This window comes from Mustela putorius, unplaced genomic scaffold (genome assembly GCF_011764305.1).
Source record: "Mustela putorius furo isolate JIRA1106 unplaced genomic scaffold, ASM1176430v1.1 tig00003834_pilon_pilon_pilon, whole genome shotgun sequence".
NCBI lineage: Eukaryota > Metazoa > Chordata > Mammalia > Carnivora > Mustelidae > Mustela > Mustela putorius.
This window is the reverse complement of record NW_025421987.1, coordinates 100,952,113-100,972,506: the sequence shown is the minus strand read 5'-3', so window position 1 is coordinate 100,972,506 and position 20,394 is coordinate 100,952,113. Positions and strand designations below refer to the sequence as shown.

General features: G+C 35.0%; 1 protein-coding gene across 5 annotated transcripts in view; it reads right to left on the bottom strand.

The window, feature by feature from the left end:
* The window catches only part of LOC101691920 (DNA polymerase theta), a 136,996-nt gene that overhangs the window by 90,434 nt on the left and 26,168 nt on the right, over window positions 1-20,394 (bottom strand). For all 5 annotated transcript variants that reach the window (XM_045088842.1, XM_045088843.1, XM_045088844.1 and 2 more), the window contains 3 exons: window positions 4,785-4,978; window positions 3,343-3,467; window positions 1,825-2,068 (listed from right to left, as the gene is read on the bottom strand). In XM_045088842.1, the coding sequence (XP_044944777.1) occupies window positions 1,825-2,068; window positions 3,343-3,467; window positions 4,785-4,978 (563 nt within the window). The remainder of the gene's footprint in view (window positions 1-1,824; window positions 2,069-3,342; window positions 3,468-4,784; window positions 4,979-20,394) is intronic.

Below are 20,394 nucleotides of genomic sequence, written 5' to 3'. Positions count from 1 at the left end.
GTCAATTAATCTATGACAAAAGAGGTAAGAATATGCAATGGGAAATGACAGTCTCATCAATAAATGATGCAGGGGAAATTAGACATCTCCGTGCAAAAGAATGAATCACTTCTTACACCATATAAAAATAAATTCAAAATGGATTAAAGACCCAAAACCATAAAACTTCTAGAAGAAAATGTAGGTAGTAATTTCTTTAACATTGGCCTTAGCAACATTTTTTTACATATGTCGCCTCTCACAAGAGAAACAAAAACAAAAATAAACTTTTGGGACTATACCAAAATAAAAAGCTTTTACGCAGTGAGTGAAAGACTCAACAAAATGAAAAGGTGACCTATTGAATGGGTGAAGACGTCCACAAATGATATATCCAATAATGGAAAGAATTTATATGACTCAACACCAAAAAAACAAATAATCTTTTTAAAAATGGACAGAGAGCGGACGCCTGGGTGCCTCAGTGGGTTAAAGCCTCTACCTTCGGCTCAGGTCATGATCTCAGAGTCCTGGGATCGAGCCCCGCAAGGGGCTCCCTGCTCAGCGGGAGCCTGCTTCCCCACCTGTCTCTCTGCCTGCCTCTCTACTTGTGATCTCTCTCTGTCAAAATAAATAAATTAAAAATCTTTTTAAAAATAAATAAATAAAAATAAAAATGGACAGAGGACCTAAATAGACATTTTTCCAAAGAAGACATATAGAGAGCAAACAGACACAGGAAAAGTTACTTGTCATCACTAATCATTGAGGAAATCAAACCAAAACCACAATGAGATATCACTTACACATTTCAGAACACCTAGAATCAAAAAGACAAGAAATAAACAAATGTTGGTGAAGATGTGGAGAAAAAGGAACCCCTGTGCACTGTTGGTGGGAATGTAAATTGGACCAGCCACTGTGGAAAACAGCATGGTTTTCTTTTCTTAATTAAAATAAAAATACCATACAATCCAGTAATCCCGCTACTGGATATTGACCTAAAGAAAACAAAAACACTAATTTGAAAAAATGTATGCACCTCAATGTTTATTGCAGCATTATTTACAACAGCCAAGATATAGGAAACACTTGGGTGTCCATATATAATATATATATGTACATAGATGTATGATGGATAACAAACATATAAAGATCCATCGATCAATCTATGATATCTATCAATGATTCCTATCTATGATGAAATATTACTCCACCATAAAAAATATGAGATCTTGCCATTTTGGACAACATGGATAAACCTAGAGAGTATTATGCCAAGTGAAGTAAGTCAGACTGAGAAAGACAAATACCATAGGATTTCTTTTAGATGTAGAATCTAAAAAGCAAAACAAACCAAAAGCAAAATAGGCCCATAAATACATAGAACACACTGATGGTTGCCAGAGGGGTGGGGTGGGACAATAGATAAAATGGGTGAAGGGGAGTGAGAGAGGCTTTCAGTTATTGAACAATTAAGTCACAGGGACAAAATGTACAGTATGGGGAATATTGTCAATGGTATTCAATAGCATTTTATGGTGAAAGATAGTAGCTACACTTGTGCTGAGTGGAGCAGTGGAGCATAACATACAGAGTTTTCAAATCACTGTACTGTATAGCTGTAACTAATAAAATATTGTGGGTCACCTATACTTCAATTTTAAAAATATACATACACACAAAAAATGACAGCAATTTGAAGGGAGAAAAAGCAGTTTCATTTTCTTCCACTGACACCATGTACGTCATGATACTATCTAACAAAAAATATTTTAGCACATTTTCTATCTATTATTTACAAAATGATCTTTCATTTAATAACTACTGGGGGGAATTTCTTACCTCTTAAAGGGAACAGCATTTTTCAGAACAGTCTCCACCTCTGCAATATTTGCTCTGGCAAGATCTGCCACAGTAAGAAAACCAGAAGCATAGAGGAACCTGGCTCTCTGTGCATTAAGTAAGGACACCCGGACCAGGTCACATAACTCCCTCTGGATGCCAAATGTAAGACGCTTCTGAAATTGAGAAAGTAGTAGCTCCATGTTGTGCCAGCCCAGGCGGTTGGAAAATACTGTAATCATACCTAGAATAATCATAGAATATTTATTGAATTAAAATTCTTTATAGATAATTCTCTATTTCTTTAGATTTACTTTTGTTTTGTTGTGTTGTTTGTTTTCGTGCAGAATTGTAAAGTTTAAAGAGTCAAAAAATGTAAGTAACAGGAAAGTAGACACATGTTAAAACCCTAGCTAACTGGTCAACAGATGAGCTAAACACATTAAATGTCATCTCATTTATTCCTCATCATGAACTTTATATTTGAAACAACTGAGGTAGAGCATGTTAACACAAAACAAACAAAAAGCCCCCACTTCTCATTCCTCTCATTCTTTCTTCCTTACTTTCTTTTTAAGGAAGAGAGAACTCTTAAAAATAGGTGAGGGACTCTTTTCAACTACAGAAAAATAGAGCTGATTTAAATATTCAAGTGCTAAGAGGAGTACAAAAAGTGAAGCTCCCACTGATATTTTCATCAAGGAAAGGCTGTCTAGCTCAATAGCTATTCCCCATGAAATACAGAAGCCAGAAGAGCCAATGCCAAGTCATTAAGAAAATCACTTCCCTATGAAAACATTAGCCCCACAGGCAATTTGAGATCTTTCATGCCAATGAGTTGAAGAATCTCTCCCTTTTTATGACCTTCTCCTCCCACCTTTCCCTCAGTATGCTCACATATGCACACACTTTCACAATGAAACCTTTTATACATATACACCACATACTTTTCCAGCAGCCCACAGTTTCCTTCCTAAGGGCCTATAAGGATTTCTTGGCAAAATCAGACCCAGAACTTCCCTGTTTGCCTTGCTTAGAGATAGGAGTTTAGATTTATTAAGGAGAGAACAGTCCTTTCCTAGAGAAGAGATATTTAGAACAGTCCAAGAGAAATCCAGAAATCCCTCTCCATTTGCCATCCACCTAGTCAATAACAAATATAAACCAGTAACTTGGTGACAAAAGGGAAACTGTTGACAACTTCGTGTCTATTTCTTCTTGTAACAGGGAAAACGGAAAAAAAAAAAAAAACAGAAAGGAGGATGGTCAGCAGTTGCTAAGCAACAGAAGGGGAAACAAAGGTCCAACTACTCCACTAGCTGCCAATCCTCTGGAGCAGGATAACTAAACCCAGGGATGCCATAGTTTTAGGTGTTATGATGACAATTACAGCTTCCCATGATCCCCTCACTTTTAGAGAAGCCTAAAATAAAATGGAATTTGAAAAAAAAAAGTAATCTTAACTTGACCTCAAACCACAGAGTCTCAAATAAATGTGGAAACCCTTGTTTAACTGACCTGCATAAACAGCAGCTGACTGTTGTAAAGATTGAATCTGTCCACGACTGCATCCGTATTTCTGGTTAATTTCCTTTAAGGGAACTTCACTGATTAAATCTAATAGCACAAGACTGGTAAAAAACCTGGAAAGTAAATCACCATAAGTATGGTAAGAGAGGTCTACAATGAAGATACAACATATGCTAAGAAACAAGAAAGAAGCAAAAAGGCAAGAGAGGATTTATACACTCTGAGAAGGTTCCTAATGGGATATAGGATTAGTGGACAAAGACTGAGCTCAATGTTTATCGAATAACTTCTGACATACATTAGTACTATAGCATAGCAAGGAACTAATATTTATATAATAAAAAGATCTCCTCCATATTTTAATAATGCTAACTGATTTCAAGAAATAAGACTTAGTTCAAGAAATAGAATGGCACAAAAAATTTAAAAGAATATTTGATACACAGTTATATGACCACCTATTCATATATCAAAAAAAGACAGAATTTGAAAATAAAAACCAGTAATGACTTGAATGACAATAGTACCACAAATAGTCCAAGTATATAAATCCTTACAAAATTTACACTTATGCAGCAAATAATTTACTAGAGACTACCATTAAGAAAAATAATTTTATTATATTTCAAAGAAGGTAAATGATTCAGTTTCCCCATCTGAATCTTTTAATTCACTCTTTCATGGTAACAATCAATCATTTATGATACAGAGCATATCCTCAAATGAAGCTGCTCTAAGTTGTCAGTTCTAATTCACATCTTTAAGTAAATAAAATAAATGTTCTACTTTATTTTTTTAAGATTTTGTTTCTATTTATTTTGACAGAGTGAGAGAGAGAAAGAGAACACAAGCAGGGGAAGCAGCAAGCAGAGAGAGAGGGAGAAGCAGGTTCCCCACTGAGCAGAGTCAGATGTGGGGCATGATCCCAGAATTCTGGGACAATGACCTAAGCTGAAGACAGACACCTAAGTGACTGAGACACCCAGGAGTCCCTTAAAGGTTTTACTTTAAAAGGTCTTCATCTATAATGGATTCTAAACAAGTGTTAAAGGAGAATCCAAAATATTGATAAATTCAGTGAACACAAGAAAATGACAATTTATTCAGCCAAAACTTTGATCTTATTTCTTTTTTAAAAAAGATTTTATTTATTTGAGAGACAGTGCATGAGAGAGAGCACAAACCAGGGGAGAGGAAGAGGAAGAAGGGGAATCAGACTCCCCACTGAGCAGAAAGCCTGATACGGGGCTCCATCCCGGGACCCTGGGATCATGACCTGAGCCAAAGGCAGAAACTTACTGACTGAGCCACCCAGGCACCCCTAAAACTTTTATTTTAATAATAATGAAAGTGACTATAATAAACTCAACAACTACTATATATCTAAAACTGTATTAAACACTGGACAGTCAAGGCTTGTTGGTATTTACCTTTTATGGATGGCCATCTGGCGATGCTGTCTCTCAGTTCTGGCTACAACTTTTCCTTTCACACAGCGAGCCAAGAACCCTTCTTCAATTCCCACCAGCTCTGCCACCCGTTTCATAGAAGTTGGCAATTTCTCCCATAAACAGAAAAATCGATACCAATCAATAGTAGTCCAATCCTCAAACATAGGTGTAACCTAAAGGGAAGAAGCATGATTCATTGGCTAAACTATTGCATTATAAAAGAAATAAAACTATAAATATAAACTTTATATTAAAAACAAAGGCCTTAGCATTTGGAGAAATTTTTAAATGTGACATCTGCTTATACGGAAATTTCATTTATCCACAAACAACTCATAACCAAAAGAAAATAGACTACTGGGGCACCTGGGTGGCTCAGTGGGTTAAAACCCAAAGAACAAATAATCCAATCAAGAAATGGGCAGAAGACATGAAAAGACATTTCTGTAAAGAAGACATCCAGATGGCCAACAGACACATGAAAAAGTGCTCCATATCACTTGGCATCAGGGAAATACAAATCAAAACCACAATGAGATACCACCTCACACCAGTCAGAATGGCTAAAATTAACAAGTCAGGAAATGACAGAGGCTGGCGAGGATGTGGAGAAAGGGGAACCCTCCTACACTGTTGATGAGTTACTTTTTAATAAACAAATGGTTACTACAAGATCCATGAAATTATCTTACCTCCAATACTACTTCATGTTAGCCAAGTCATTTACCCCTAAGTTTCATCATGTATAAAACACAGAAATTGGATCAGGTCCCATTTAGCCTTAGGATTCTAAGTATAATGCAAACGTTGACAAAGGTAAGGTTCCTGCTACAGTGAACTGGATTATTTGAGCTAATATTAACTCCTGAAGAGGATACACAAAAAGATTTTGTTCATTAATTGTCCTTAAATATGTATCATTCATAACCTCAAAGTCATAATTACTAATTTATGATGCCAATTTAGTGATACTAATTTTGAAAGTGTCTCTTCTTTATTTTAATATTTACAATTATTAATTAATGTTAAGATTATCAAGTGGTTGTTTTACAGCTAGAACATATAATTGTGCTAAAATTTAGTATTTTAATTACCTGAAAGACTGCATGGAAATCACAGAGCCTCTTTTTCCATTGTGTTTTTAGAGAGAAACAACACAAATAATATTCCCAGAGGAATGCTAGCTTTCTCATATATCCTTGATAATATTGATTAAGAAGTTCACAGTATACTTGGTAAGAAAGAGAATGGCAGAAGGGAAAAAAACCAATGATGCAATCAAAAGACAGTACCCTTCTAAGAAAAGCTATGTTATTTTCAAACATGTCACCAGTCTGTACAAGTTATTGTCAGGAACTGGTCTATCTCTATTACAAGTGGCAACATTAAAATAACATGTTACTGTTCAAACTGGGAGATTAACAAGGTAAGAGAATTCAAGGTGGCAGGTATATGAAGGGCAAACTTCTATCAAAAATAAACAAAATGTTTCAGAACGGGCTCTGATCCACTGGAATGTGCATTTACTTGTAAATCCACAATATGATAGATTAATTACTCAGTTTTTACCCACATTTTTCAGCCCAAAATATTTCTGGTGTTAATATTAGAATGAACTAAAAAATTCTGAGAGAATAAAATATTGAGAGTTGAAAATATCTTTGTGGCAAATACCTAGGTAAGCAAAGTGCCTCACCCAAGGTCATATAGGCAAGGAAGTGAAAAAAACAAGAATAGAACCTGTTACTACTAATGGGCACTGCTCAGTAGGTTTGACCTCTAAGTGGTCAGTAGGCAATAGACAAATAGACAAAACAAAGACACATTTAGTACTGAAGATACTTTGTATTATTATATATAGGCAGGCAAAGTCATATAATAAACCCTATCCAAAGGAGTAGCACACAAAAATGTTTATACATATAAAAAGCTATAAAAGGGTATGTTTATACATATAAACACATATGCATAGATATACCTTTATATATAAAATATTTTATTTATGTATCTATACCCTTATATACACACACCAGTTTATATGTATATACCAATATATAAACACCCATATGTGTATCTCTATATAAAGATATCTATATGTGTGTGTGTATGTGTACATATATATAAAGGTATATATAAAACACATCTCATAAAAAAGCAAAATAGGGTCAATTGCCAAGACAGGCAAAAGAAGTAAGCTTCTGATATCTCTTTTCAGACATCTAAGGATCTTGTGTCATACAAGATTGACATTGTTATAGCACTGTTTACTTAGGGCTGGAAAATGTTCCCAGATGCATCCAAGTAGTTCTCGCTTCTCTAGGTCAAAGATATCACTGAGATCCTTACATGGTTTCCACAGTACTAGAAGACATAATAATAGGCAACTCCCAAATTACATAAATTCTGTATAGCCAAGAGTAGGGTAATAAAGAATTCCAGCTCTAACTAAATTATTAAATGCACATCTAAATTAAATGCACAATTATTAAATGCACAAAAGGAGACTAAAAGTGTTCTAAAACAAACAAAAGTATAGGAAATCATGCTAATGATTTAAAAACATTAGGACATCATCAAGATGTAAAAGTATATTAGTGGGAATGGAGAGGAATGAAAAGCACACCAAAGTAGGCTTGGAATGTCTGCTGACTCAGACTTCTGTGTCTTATGCCAATTGCCTATTAGAACTCTTCCCAATTCTTTTTGAATATTCCCTTTAAAACCAGCTGAGCAGAATTCATTTTCTCACTCTTAACCTTGTGCTCTTTATGCTTTATCTTGCTGTCCTTTTCCTTTTGTCCATTGAAGATTAGTATCAATCAAGGCTAAATTGTTCTGCTATTTAAAACTTTAAAAATACAAATAATTCAGTGGAAAACAGGTAAGTAATTAAAGGTTTTTTTGAATTGTCAGGATAATTGCCTCAATAATCTCCTCCATTAAGATACATAGGCTTCACCTTAGTAAAACTGTATCTTATTATTAAATCATTTACTATAAGCCACAGTACAGTGGTCCACCTAAACCTTCCAGCCTTCTTGGCAAGTGACAACACCGTAATTCAAACTAGCTCAAGCAAAATGAGGTAAAAGAGTGGCTCAAGTGGCTAAGCAATTCAGAGGTATATCTAGCTATAGGTATAGCTAGATCCAGAGGATACAAAAAATAAACAGAACACTCTCTTTTTCCATTTCCTTTTTTCTGATACCATAATGTTCTCAGGGAAGCTCTCCCATACTGTGGCAAATATGAACAACAGAAACTTCCCACTTACAACCTTTTAGCTTAGCAACCCTAGTGGAGAGAAACCACATCTTCCCAGAAGTTCCTCCAAAATGGCCAAGACTGATGTTCCCTCATCATGACCTGGTTTGGATCATATATTCATCCTTGCCATGGCAAATTAGTTTTTTCCTTGGTCCAATCTGAGTTTTTATGCTCTTTAGAGTCACAAGGCAGACTCAGGCCCTTCCAAACTATACAGACTGACACCCAAACTATACAGACTGATTGGAAGAGAGGAGTTGTTGTCTCCTGAAAACAAAGAAACAAACAAAAAAACTGGTTCTCTTACCTAAAGAGAAAATAGATGCTGGTCACAGAGGCAAGAAATAGAAATGTCCATTACAGGACACATACTCAAGGAAAAACATAAGTACCTCATGAAAACACATATGATACGATGGCATATTCCCAAAGATAGTATTTAAAGATACATACTTTGCCTTATGGATGATCATTACTCTAACTTTTAGTACCTTACAAATAAAGATCATTTTCTGAAAGACTATGAATTTGATATGCCAATTGGAAAATTATAAAATGTTACTGACTTTTCATCCCAGGAACTAGAAAATCAGAACAATTTCAAATATTACTTCATAGGACTGTATAAATTTTTCTTCTTTAAAGATTTATTTATTTTAGAGAGAAAAAGAGAGGATAGGAAGTAGGGATAGAGAAGGAGAGAGAACCTCAAGCAGACTCCCTGCTGAGGCCCGAGCCCAATGCAGAGCTCTATCTCAGAACACCAAGATCTTGACCTGAGCCGAAATCAAGAGCCAGTCACTCCACTGACTGAGCCATCCAGGTGCCCTAGGACTAACTTTTTAATTAAACAACTCTTCATAGTTAATCATTTATGCAATCAGCCATTTTAAAAAATGAACTGGCTTATATGGTTTCAGTGTTACACTTAAATGACATCTATAGTTTCTTTTTTTAATAACTATTTATAGAGATCTTGAACTTCTTGTAAAATCTGCTACCATAGTAATCTCAGCAAATAAATAGCTTCTCAGGGAAAAATCCAACTCTTCATAACTTCCAGTTGAAACAGAAAATAGCCTTTTGCTCTCTTCCTAAATTATGATACATTTGGTATTTATACATTGCTGCCTACTACATCTGTAAGGAAAACTAAAAGTTTTTTCTGACAAATGTTTCCAGACATTGTATCCACCTCTTCAAAATATTTAAAGATGAAAATAAATTTAATTTTAAATAATCTGTTAACAGGTTTAGGAAAATTAATATATCACAGAGTTTACAGCCTTGTAAATTATTTTAAAAATGAAAAGCCAGCTCCATTCTTACCTCTCCATTTTACAATCCCTGTGGCTAGAAACAAATTATATGCAATGAACATTGTTTTGGTTTACTTGGGGCAAGTGACTATTTTCAAGCTAAAGTATTAAATGTATCTCTCAATAGTTCATAAATAATAATATGAAGTAAATACTGGATGATAATGCAAATATATTTTATCATTTATTTATATTGTGTTTTATCATAAAATATTTTTAAAGTAACTTAAAATATCCAAAAATAGAACAAAATAAACAAGGAAGAAGCAAAAGAAAAATAGGTGTATAGAAGCAAACTGAAACCAAGAATAAAGTTTGTACTCAATACACGTACCATGAAGTTCACTTATAAACTGGATGTTAATCTACATACTTTACTTTCAAAATCACTAAAAAGAAAAATTCTAGATTATCCTGATACAAAATAAAAATATTGTTCATTAAGTTGTACATGAATGCAAACATTAAAACCTGGCAAACTAAGTACAAATTATACTATACATAAAAAAGTATATATTAGGGGTAGATAGATAGAGACAGATAAGAAAGAAAGAGAAAAAGAGGGGTACCTGGGTGGCTCAGTTGCTTAAGTATCTGCCTTGGCTCAGATCATGGTTCTGGGTTCCTGGGATCGAAACTTTCATTGGGCTTCCTGCTCAGCTGGAAGCCTGCTTCTCCCTCACCCTCTGCCCCTCACCTGCTTGTGCTCTCTCTCTTGTTCTCTCTCAAATAAATAAATTAATAAATCTTTTTATTGTTTTATTATTTTTTAAAAGATTTTAATTATTTGACAGAGAGAGCATAAGCAGGTAGAGTAGCAGGCAGAGGGAAAGGGAGCAGCAGGCTCCCCGCTGAGCAAGGAGCCAGATGCAGGGCTCAATCCCAGAACCCAGGATCATGATCTGAGCCAATGGCAGTTGCCCAACCAATTGAGCCACCAAGGTGCCCCAATAAATCTTTTTAAAAGAAAGAAGGGAAGGAAGGAAAGAAGGAAGAAAGGACGGACATATGCTAATATTCATATCTTACCTTTTTTTTCAAGATTTTTATTTATTTTTTTGAGAGAAAGAGAGAGCGAGTGGGGAGAAGGGAGAGGGAGAAGCAGATTCCCCACAGAACAGGGAGCCCAATGCAGGGCTTGATCGCAGAACTCTGGGACCATGACCTGCACCAAAGGCAGATGCTTACCCGATTAAGTCACCCAGGCACCACTTCATATCTTATTTTGACTATATATAGGTAAAAATATTGTAAGGCTCTCCTCCAAAATATTTTTTATGACTCTCAGTACTATGGCTAGAAAGAAAATGAGACACATTATGTTGAAATAACCCAAAGGGTCAAGGTCTAGAGATCTACGTGTTGTGTGCTGAGATTCTAAATTTTCAACATCAAGAGCATCAGACATGGATGATGGTGTTTTAGGCATACTCATGATAAAGTCTTTCTGTTTAGGATAGACTAGTCTCCTACAAAGTAGATTGTCTCTTATATAAGCTCAATAGAACCTTATTACAGGATGGCCAGAAGGACAAGCTCTGACAAGAATGGTTCAATACTCAAAAATCAATTAATATAATCTATTGTATCAGTAAGCTAAAAAAAGAAAAATCACAGAATCATATCCACAGATAAAGAAAAAGTATTTTACACAATCCAAAACACATTCATGATAAAAACCTTCAGTAAACTAGGAATAGAGAGGAACTTCCCCAACTTGATAAAGAAGGTCTTTAAAAACCTACAGCTAACATCATACTTTATGGTGAGAAATTCGAAGTTTTCCAACTAAGATCAGGTACGAGGCAAGGATGTCTCATTCACGACTCCTTTTCAACATTGTCCTGTAAGTTATAACTAAAATGTTAAAACACAAAAAGGACATAAAGATAAATAGACTGGGAAGGAAGAATTAAAACTATCTTTGTTTGCAGATGACATGATCATTTATAAAGAAAATCTGAAAACCTGAACAAAAAGACTCTGAAAGCTAATAATTGATAATAGCAAAGTAGGAGCATACAAAGTTAATATATAGAAGTTAATGCTTTTCTTTTTATTTATTTATTTGTTTGTTTGACAGATGGAGATCACAAGTAGGCAGAGTGGCAGGCAGAGAGAGACAGAGAAGCAGGCTCCCTGCTAAGCAGAGAGCCCAATGCGGAACTTGATCCCAGGACCCTGGGATCATGACCTGAGCTGAAGGCAGAGGCTTTAACCCATTGAGCCACCCAGACGCCCCATTATTGCTCTATATCTCAGCAATGAACAAGTGGAATTTGAAATTAAAAATACAATACCAATTATATTAGCACACAAAAAATGAAAAACTCAGGTACAAATGGTATAAGGTATAAGATCTATGATATAAGGTATAAGATCTATGAGGAAGACTATAAAACTTTGATAAAAGAAATCAAAGAAAAACTAAAGAAATGGAGAGACAGTCCATGTTCATGGATAGGAAGAAAATATTGTCAAGGTGTCAGTTCTTCCCAAATTAATTTATAAGTTCATTGCAATACCAAGCAAAATCTCAGTAAGTTATTTTGTGGATATTGGCAAACTGATTCTAAAGTTTAAATGAAGAGGCAAAAGACACAGGATAGCCAATACAATATTGAAAGAGAATAACAAAGTTGGAGGGCTGATATCATCCAATTTTAAGATTTACTGTAAAGCAATAGTAACAGAAACAGTGTAGTATTAATGAAAGAATAAACAAATAGATCAATGGACCAGAATCAAAAGCTCAGAAACAAACCCACATAAATATAGTCAATTGATCTCAACAAAAAAGCAAAAGTAGTACAAGGGAGAAAAGAAAGTCTTTTCAACAAATGGTGCATTAACTGGGCATCACATATTTAAAAAACGAATCTGGACCTAGATCTTACACCCTTCACAAAAATTAACTGAAAACGGATTACTGACCTAATGTGAAATGTAAAACAATAAAACTCCTTGTAGATAACATAGTGGAAAACCTAGATGATCTTGGGTATGGCAATGACTTTTATATAATACCCAAGTCATGATCCATGACAGAAAGAACTGACAAACTGGACTTCATTAAAATGAAATATTTATGCTCTGTAAAAGACAATAGTTAATATAATAAGACAAGCCACAGACAGGGAGAAAATATTTGAAAAGATATATGTAAAGGATTGGTATCTAAAATATACCAAGAATTCTTAAAACTCAACTATTTAAAAAAACAGTATAATTAAAAAATGGGCTAAAGACCTTGACACCTCACCAAAAAAGATGAACAGATGGAAAATAGTATATGAAAAGATGTTCCACATATGTCATCAGGAAATTGCAAATTAAAATAAATTTATTTTATTTATTTAGACAATACTTATGTGTATGGGCAAAAAAAACTCGAGGACTGTATTTGTGACTAACTGTGTAACAGGTTATTTTAGTTTCTATTCTAAAATAGTTCTGTTCTAAAATAAATAAAATAACCATAAGATCACTACACACCTGTTAGACTAACCAGAAATGTGGAACACTGACAGCACCAAATACTGGTGATGATGTGGAGCACAGAAATTCTCACTTACTGCTGGTGAGAATGTAAAGGACACAGCCAGCTTGGAAAATATTTTGGTGGTTACTTATATATAAGGATATACACACACACACACACACACACACACACTTCCATATATATATATATATATATATATATTTATATATAAGAATATATAAATATACTCTTACCATATAATCCAAAAATCATGCTCTTTGGTATATACCCTAAGAGTTGAAAACTTAAGTCTACATAAAAACATGCACCAGCTATTTATGGTAGTTTTACTTATAATGGCAAAACTCTGGAGCAATCAAGAAGTACTTCAGTAAGTGAATGGATAAATAAACTGTGGTGCACCCAGACAAAGGACTATTACTCAGTATTAATAAGAAATTATCTAATCAAACCATGGAAAGACATGAAGGAAACGTAAGTGCATACTATTACGTGGAAGAAGAAAATCTTATATGATTCCAACTATATGACATTCTGGAAAAGGCAAAACTATGGAAACAGTAAAAAGATCAATAGTTGCCAGGGGTTGGGGACAAAACAGGGATGAACAGACCAAGCACAGAGCATTTTTAAGGCAGTGAAAATACTCTGTATGATACTATAATGGTGGATATATGTCATTATACATTTGTTAAAACCCATAAAATATACAACAGCAAGAGTGGATCTTAATGTAAACTACAGGCTTTAGGTAAGCATGAAATGTCAATGTAGATTCACCAATTGTAACAAATGTATCACTCTGGTGGGGGTTATTAGTAAGAGAGGAAGCTATACATGTAAGGTAGCAGAGGGTATATAAGAAATCTCTGCACTTCCCTCTATGTTTTGCTGTGAACCTTAAACTGATCTAAAAAGAAAAAAAAAAAGCAATCTCTGTAAACACTTAGAATATAATCTCATCCTATCACTTACTTTCTGATGGTAAACAAGTATCTTAAACTGTCTTACTTTCTCATCTTATAATAACAGTAATAATAGAACTTACTGAATGGAATTATTTCAAGAACTAAGTAAGAAATGGAAAGTGTTCTGCACAGTGGCACTATGATTATATCCACCACCATTATGATTTTCACTTTCATCATCACCTTTATCATCCTTATTATTTTCTACAGAATCTTTATTTCCAAATAAAACTAGTAGAACTTATAACTCAGTCTCTCCAATATGGTATTCCTTGAGCATCAATTTCAAGGGCATCATTCCTACCTCGAGTACAAATATGCATTCTATGACTCTCTTTGAGAAATGTCCGTATGTAGAGGACTATGTTAGTGCCAGTCAATGTTCACAGCAGCATTACTCATTATAGCCAAAAATCAAAAATATACGAAATGTCCATTAATTGATGAAGACATGCAGTACATCCATACAGCAGAATATTATTCTGCAATATAAAGAACTTAAGAACTCTTACATGCTTTATATCACTTTCCATGGTTTTAGTTATCCACAGTTAACCATGGTCAAGATGATAATGAAATATCAGAAGGTCAGTAGTAGCTTCATACTAAATCAAAATGCCTATAGCATTCACCTAACTTCATCTCATTCCATAGGCAATTAATCATCTTACATCATCACAAGAAGGGTGAATACAGTAAATAACATATTTTGAGAGAAAGATCACATTCATAAAGCTTATTATGTTATAATTGTTCTATTGTTGTTAATCTCTTACTATGTCTAATTTATAAATTAAACTTTATCATAGGTATAGGTATAGGAAAAAACAAAATATGAACAGGGTTCAGTACTGAATGTCAGTCAACCACTGGTGGTTTTGGAATGTATTTCCCACTGATAAGGAGCAACTACTGTACTAGAATGAATTCCAAAAGGAACATAATTCAAAAGAAGGGAACCATACTCAATTACCTGAAGAAATGTGAGAGAATGCCTTTATAATCTTAGAGCAAGAAAAGCAATTCTCACTGATACAAAAGCTCACATATTCAACTACATTTTTAAAAATATGAGGTAAGAGTGCCTGGGTGGCTCAGTGGGTTAACCCTCTGCCTTTGGCCCAGGTCATGATCTTAGGGTCCTGGGATTGAGCCCCGCATCAGGCTCTCTGTTCAGCAGGGAGCCTGCTTTCCCCTCTCTCTCTGCCTGCATCTCTGCCTACTTGTGACACTGCTCGCTTGCTCTCTCTCTCCGTCAAATAAATAAATAAAATCTTTTTAAAAATGAGGTAAAATACACAATAAATAGTCAAAGCTACATAAAAAAACTAGGATAAAAATAGTTACAACTCATACCACTTAGCACTACTCTTCTGAATATATAAAATAACCTTTAAAACTTAAGAAAAAGATCAAAACAAAAGAAAAATGAACAAAAGACATGGACAACTCATGGGGGGGAAGCATACTGTCCTTTAGCAAATGGAAAAAATGTTCCATTTCATTCATATTTTAAAATATAATTAAAACTATACTAAAAAGTATAAAAGCTTGATGATATACTCATCAGGTTGTGGAAAAATACTCTCATATAGTGCTGTTAAAATTGGGAAATGATAGAAATCTTAAAGACGGCAATTGTGCAAAACCAAAATTATATATGCCTTTTTAATTTATCCAGCAATTGTACTTTAGGGGGTCTTTCCTAAAGATACACCCCCATCAAAACTAAACAATATATGCACCAAAGTTATTCGCTGTAGCATCACTTGCCATAACAAGATACTGGAAACAATCCAAATGTCCATCAACAGAGAATTGATTGAATACTGGTATACACACAGTGGAGTTATACAGATATTTTTTAAAAGAATTAAAAATCTCCATGAACTGATATGGAGCCATTTCCAAGATATATTGTTAAGAAAAAAAGATGGTACAAAAAAGGTATATAGCATACTATCTTCTGTATAAAAAGAAGGTAGATTAAGAACATATATATCTGCTTGCTAATATTTATAAAACAAAAAAAGGTACAGGAATATCTTATTTTATGTGCTTCACTTTATTGTGCTTCACAGATATTGTCTTTTTTACAGATTAAAGTTTTGTGACAGGCTTGCTTTGAGAAAGTCTATTGGCACCATTTTTCCAACAGCATTGGCTCACTTCATGTCTCTGGGTCACATTTGGTAATTCTCACAGTATTTCAAATTTTCAAATTTTTCCATTATTATATTTGTTATGGTAATCTATGCTCAGTGATCTTTGATGTTACTACTGTAACTGTCTTAAGGTATCATTAACAACACCCATATAAAATGGTGAACTTGATAAATATTATGTGTCATCTGTCTACTCCACTGACCAGCTGTTATCCTCTCTCTCTCCATCTCCTAGGGTTTCCCTATTCCTTGAGATACAATGATATTTAAATTAGGCCAGTTAATAACCCTTTAATGGCCTCCATGTGTTCAAATGAAAGGAAGAGTCCCACATCTCTTAAATCAAAAGCTAGAAATCAATAAGCGTAGGGGAGAAGGCATGTCAAGGGACACCTGTGTGGCTCAATCAGTTAAGCATCTGTCTTCAGCTCAGGTCATGATCTCAGGGTCCTGGGACTGAGTCCAACACTGGGCTCCCTGTTCAGCAGGGAGTCTGCTTTTCCCTCTCCCTCCTGCTCCTGCTTTCTCTCTCACTCTCTTTCTCTCAAATAAAGTGAATGAAATCTTAAAAAGAGAAGGAGGAGGAGAAGGAGGAGGAGGAGGAGAAAAAGGCATTTCAAGAGCGGAGACAGGCCAAAAGATAGTCCTCTTCTGTTAGCCCAGCTGTGACAGCAAAGGAAAAGTGCCTGAACCTTTAAATTAAAAGAACTACTCCACTAAACACACAAATGAAAAGAAAGTGAAACAGCCTTATTGCTGATGTGGAGAAAGTTTCAGTGCTCTGGATAGAAGATCAAAACAGCTACAACACTCCCTTAAGCCAAAGCCTAATCCAGGGCAAGTCTCTAACTCTCCTGTTCTATGAAGGCTGAGAGAAGTGAGGAAGCTACCCAAGAGAACTTGGAAACTAGCAGATGTTGGTTCGTGAGGTTTAAGGGAACACGTTTAAATATAACATAAAAGCGCAAGGTGAAGGAGCAAGTGCTGCTGTAAGCTGCAGCAAGTTACCCAGAAGATCTAGCTAAAATCATTAATAAATGTGGATATACCAAACAACAGATTTTCAATGTAGACAAAATAGCTTTCTAGTAGAAGCCATTTAGGAGTTTCACAGCTAGAAAGAACTCAATACCTGGCTTCAAAATTTCAAAGTACAGGATGACTTTTTTTTTTTTAATTCTTTATTATGTTATGTTAGTCACCATACAGTATGTCATTAGTTTTGATGTAGTGTTCCAAGATTCGTTATTTACATGTAACAACCATTGCTCCATGCAATACATACCCTCCTTAATACCCATCACTGGGCCAACCCATTTCCCTCCACCCTTCTCCCCTCAGTTTGTTTCTCAGAGTCCACAGTCTCTCATGGTTCATCTCCCCACTCTGATTTCTCCCTTTCATTTTTCCCTTCCTTCTCCTAATGTCCCCCATGCTATTCCTTACACTGAAAGAAGTCAAGCAGGATGATTCTTATTAGGGGGTTATGCAACTGGAGACTTGAAGTTGAAGTCAATTCTCATTTACCACTCCAAAAATCCTAAGCCCTTTAAGAATTATGCTAAATCTACTGTCTGTGCTCTTTAAATGCAAGCCTAGATTACAGCAAATCTGTTCACAACATGACTTACTATTTTAAACCCAATGTTGAGACCTACTCAGAAAAAAAGACTCCTTTCCAATTACTGCAGATAAGGCACCTGGTCACTCATGAGCTCTGACAGGCTGCTCTAGACATTTGTCTTCCTGCCTGCTAACAGAGTATCCATTCTGCAGTCCATGGATCATGGAGTATAGATGATACTTAAGCAATATGGGGTTGGAGTGCCAACTGCTCGTGTAGTTGAAAATCTGTATATAACTTCTGACTCCCCCAAAACTTAACTGTTCATAGCCTACTGTTGACAGCAAGCCTTACCAATAATAGAAACAGTTGATTAACAAATATTTTATGCTATATGTATCATACACTGTATTGTTATGATACAGTTAGAGAAAATAAAATATTTACTATTATTATATCCTCTTGTTAGATTGATCCCTTTATCATTATGTAATGCCTTTCTTTGTCTTATTAGTCTTTGTTTTAAGGTCCATTTTGTCGGATATAAGTATGGGTTCACTGGTCTTCCCCCACACCCCCACTTGCATGGCGAATGTTTTTCCATCCCTTAACTTTCAGTCTATATGCATCTTTAGGTTTGAGGTAAGTTTCTTTTAAGGAGCACATAGATCAGTCTTGTTTTGTTTTATTTAATCCATTCTACCATTCTATGTCTTTTGATTGGAGAATTTAGGCCATTTATATTTATTATTTTAGGCCATTTACATTTAAAGTAATTATTGATAGGTATATACTTCATTTAAGAAAATTGTACTTAATATACAAAATTGGTTTTCCGGTTGTTTTTGTGATTCTTCTTTGTTGTTCTTCCCTTGCTTTCTTTGTGAGTGACGAACATCTATAATGTTTTGTTTGGCTTTCTCTCTCACTATTTTTTGTGTATCTATCACAGGTTTTGGGCTTGTGGCTACCATAATGTTCATATATAATACACTAAGTAAATAGTCCATATTAATCTGATGGCCATGGTTTTTTTTCCTTCTTCTCTTTCTAGTCGCTTCTCCACATTTTATGTACATGTTGTCATAGTATATGTTATATTTCACATCTCTTTATTCATATTTTTCTTATCTAAATATGGCCCTTTCTTTTCCATCTAAAGAAGTCCTTTTATTATTTCTTGTAAGGCTACTTTAGTTTTGATAAACTCCTTTACCTCTTATTTGTCTGGGAAACTCTTTATGTCTCCTTCAAATCTGAATGATAATCTTATCAGGTGTATATGCTAGGTTGTGAGATTTTCCTTTCAGTACTTTTTTTTTTTTTTTTTTTGGTCAGAGAGAGTGAGCACAGGCAGTCAGAGTGGCAGGCAGAGGCAGAGGGAGAAGCAGGCTTCCTGCTGAGCAAGGAGCCCAATGTGGGACTCGATCCCAGGATGCCGGGATCATGACCTGAGCCGAAGGCAGCCGCTCAACTGACTGAGCCACCCAGGCGTCCCTCCTTTCAGTACTTTGCATATATCATGCCACTTCCTTCTGGCTTGCAAAGCTTCTGCTGAAAAATCAACAGAGAGTCTTATAGGTTTTCCTGTGGAAGTAATTTTGTTACTCTATTGCAGCTTCTAGGATTCTCTCTTTATCTTTAACTCTTGACATTTTAATTAGTATGTGCTACAGTGTGGACCTCCTTGAGTTCATCTTGTTTGGAAATCTCTGGGACCTGGATGTCTATTTCCCTCCTTAGGTTAGGGGGGTTTTTTAGTTATTATTTCTTCAAGTAAGTATTCTAAACATTTCTTTCTTTTTCTTCTGAGACCCCTATCAGAAGAAATTGCTTGCTTTTGTTCAAAAGATTTCTTAATCTATCCTCCTTTTAAAAAAATCTTCTCTTTTTGCTGTTCAACTTGAGTGCTATTACCCTGTCTTCCAGATCATTGATATTTTCTTCCGCATCCTCTAATCTACTGTTGACTCCCTCTAGTGCGTTTTTTTATTTCAGTAATTGCTTTCTTCAGTTCTGATTGATTCAATATTTATCTATCACTTTATTGAAGTCCTCACTAAATTCTTTCAATCTTTTCTCCAGCCTAGTGAGTATTTTTACAATTGTTACTTTAAAATCTTTATCAAACATATTGCTTATCTCTGTTTCATTAAATTCTTTTACTGAGGTTTGTTTCTTGCTCTTTCTTTTGAAGCATATACTTCTGTCTTCTCATTTTGCTTGACTTTCTGTGTCTGTTTCTATGGTTTAGACGAAATGGCTTTCTACTTCTCCTAAAGTTGAAGGAATTGTCTTGTGTATGGTAACCTCTATACAGACTGTGTATGCTTGATGACATTGTTGGTTAGTTGGAGCTGTGGATATATATGCTAGTTACTCTTTAAAATTTTGACTTTTTACAGAGAAAATTAAAGAAAAAATAAATTTAAAAAGAAAAAAACCAAAAGGAAGATTTAAAATAAAACAAGACAAACTTTCTAAAGTTAGGGGAAAAAAAGTAAAAATTAAAAAAATAAAAGTAAAAACAACAATACAAAACTTCGACTTTTCTTCTGTGCTCCAGAACCACAAGACAGCTGGTATGGGCTTGTGGACCCTGGACTCACTGAGGTTGCAAGCTCACGGTGAGCCAGACCCTGCTCCAGTCTGAGTTATTAAGGTAGAGGGGAAGAATATGCTCCCACAGTTCCTCAACCCTTCTAAAATGTAGCATTTCTTCTGTCGCCCAGGGCAAATGGAACTGCTGTGGCCTTCAGAACCCTGGGCTTACTGGGGTCACAAAGTCTCTCTGATGATCTGAC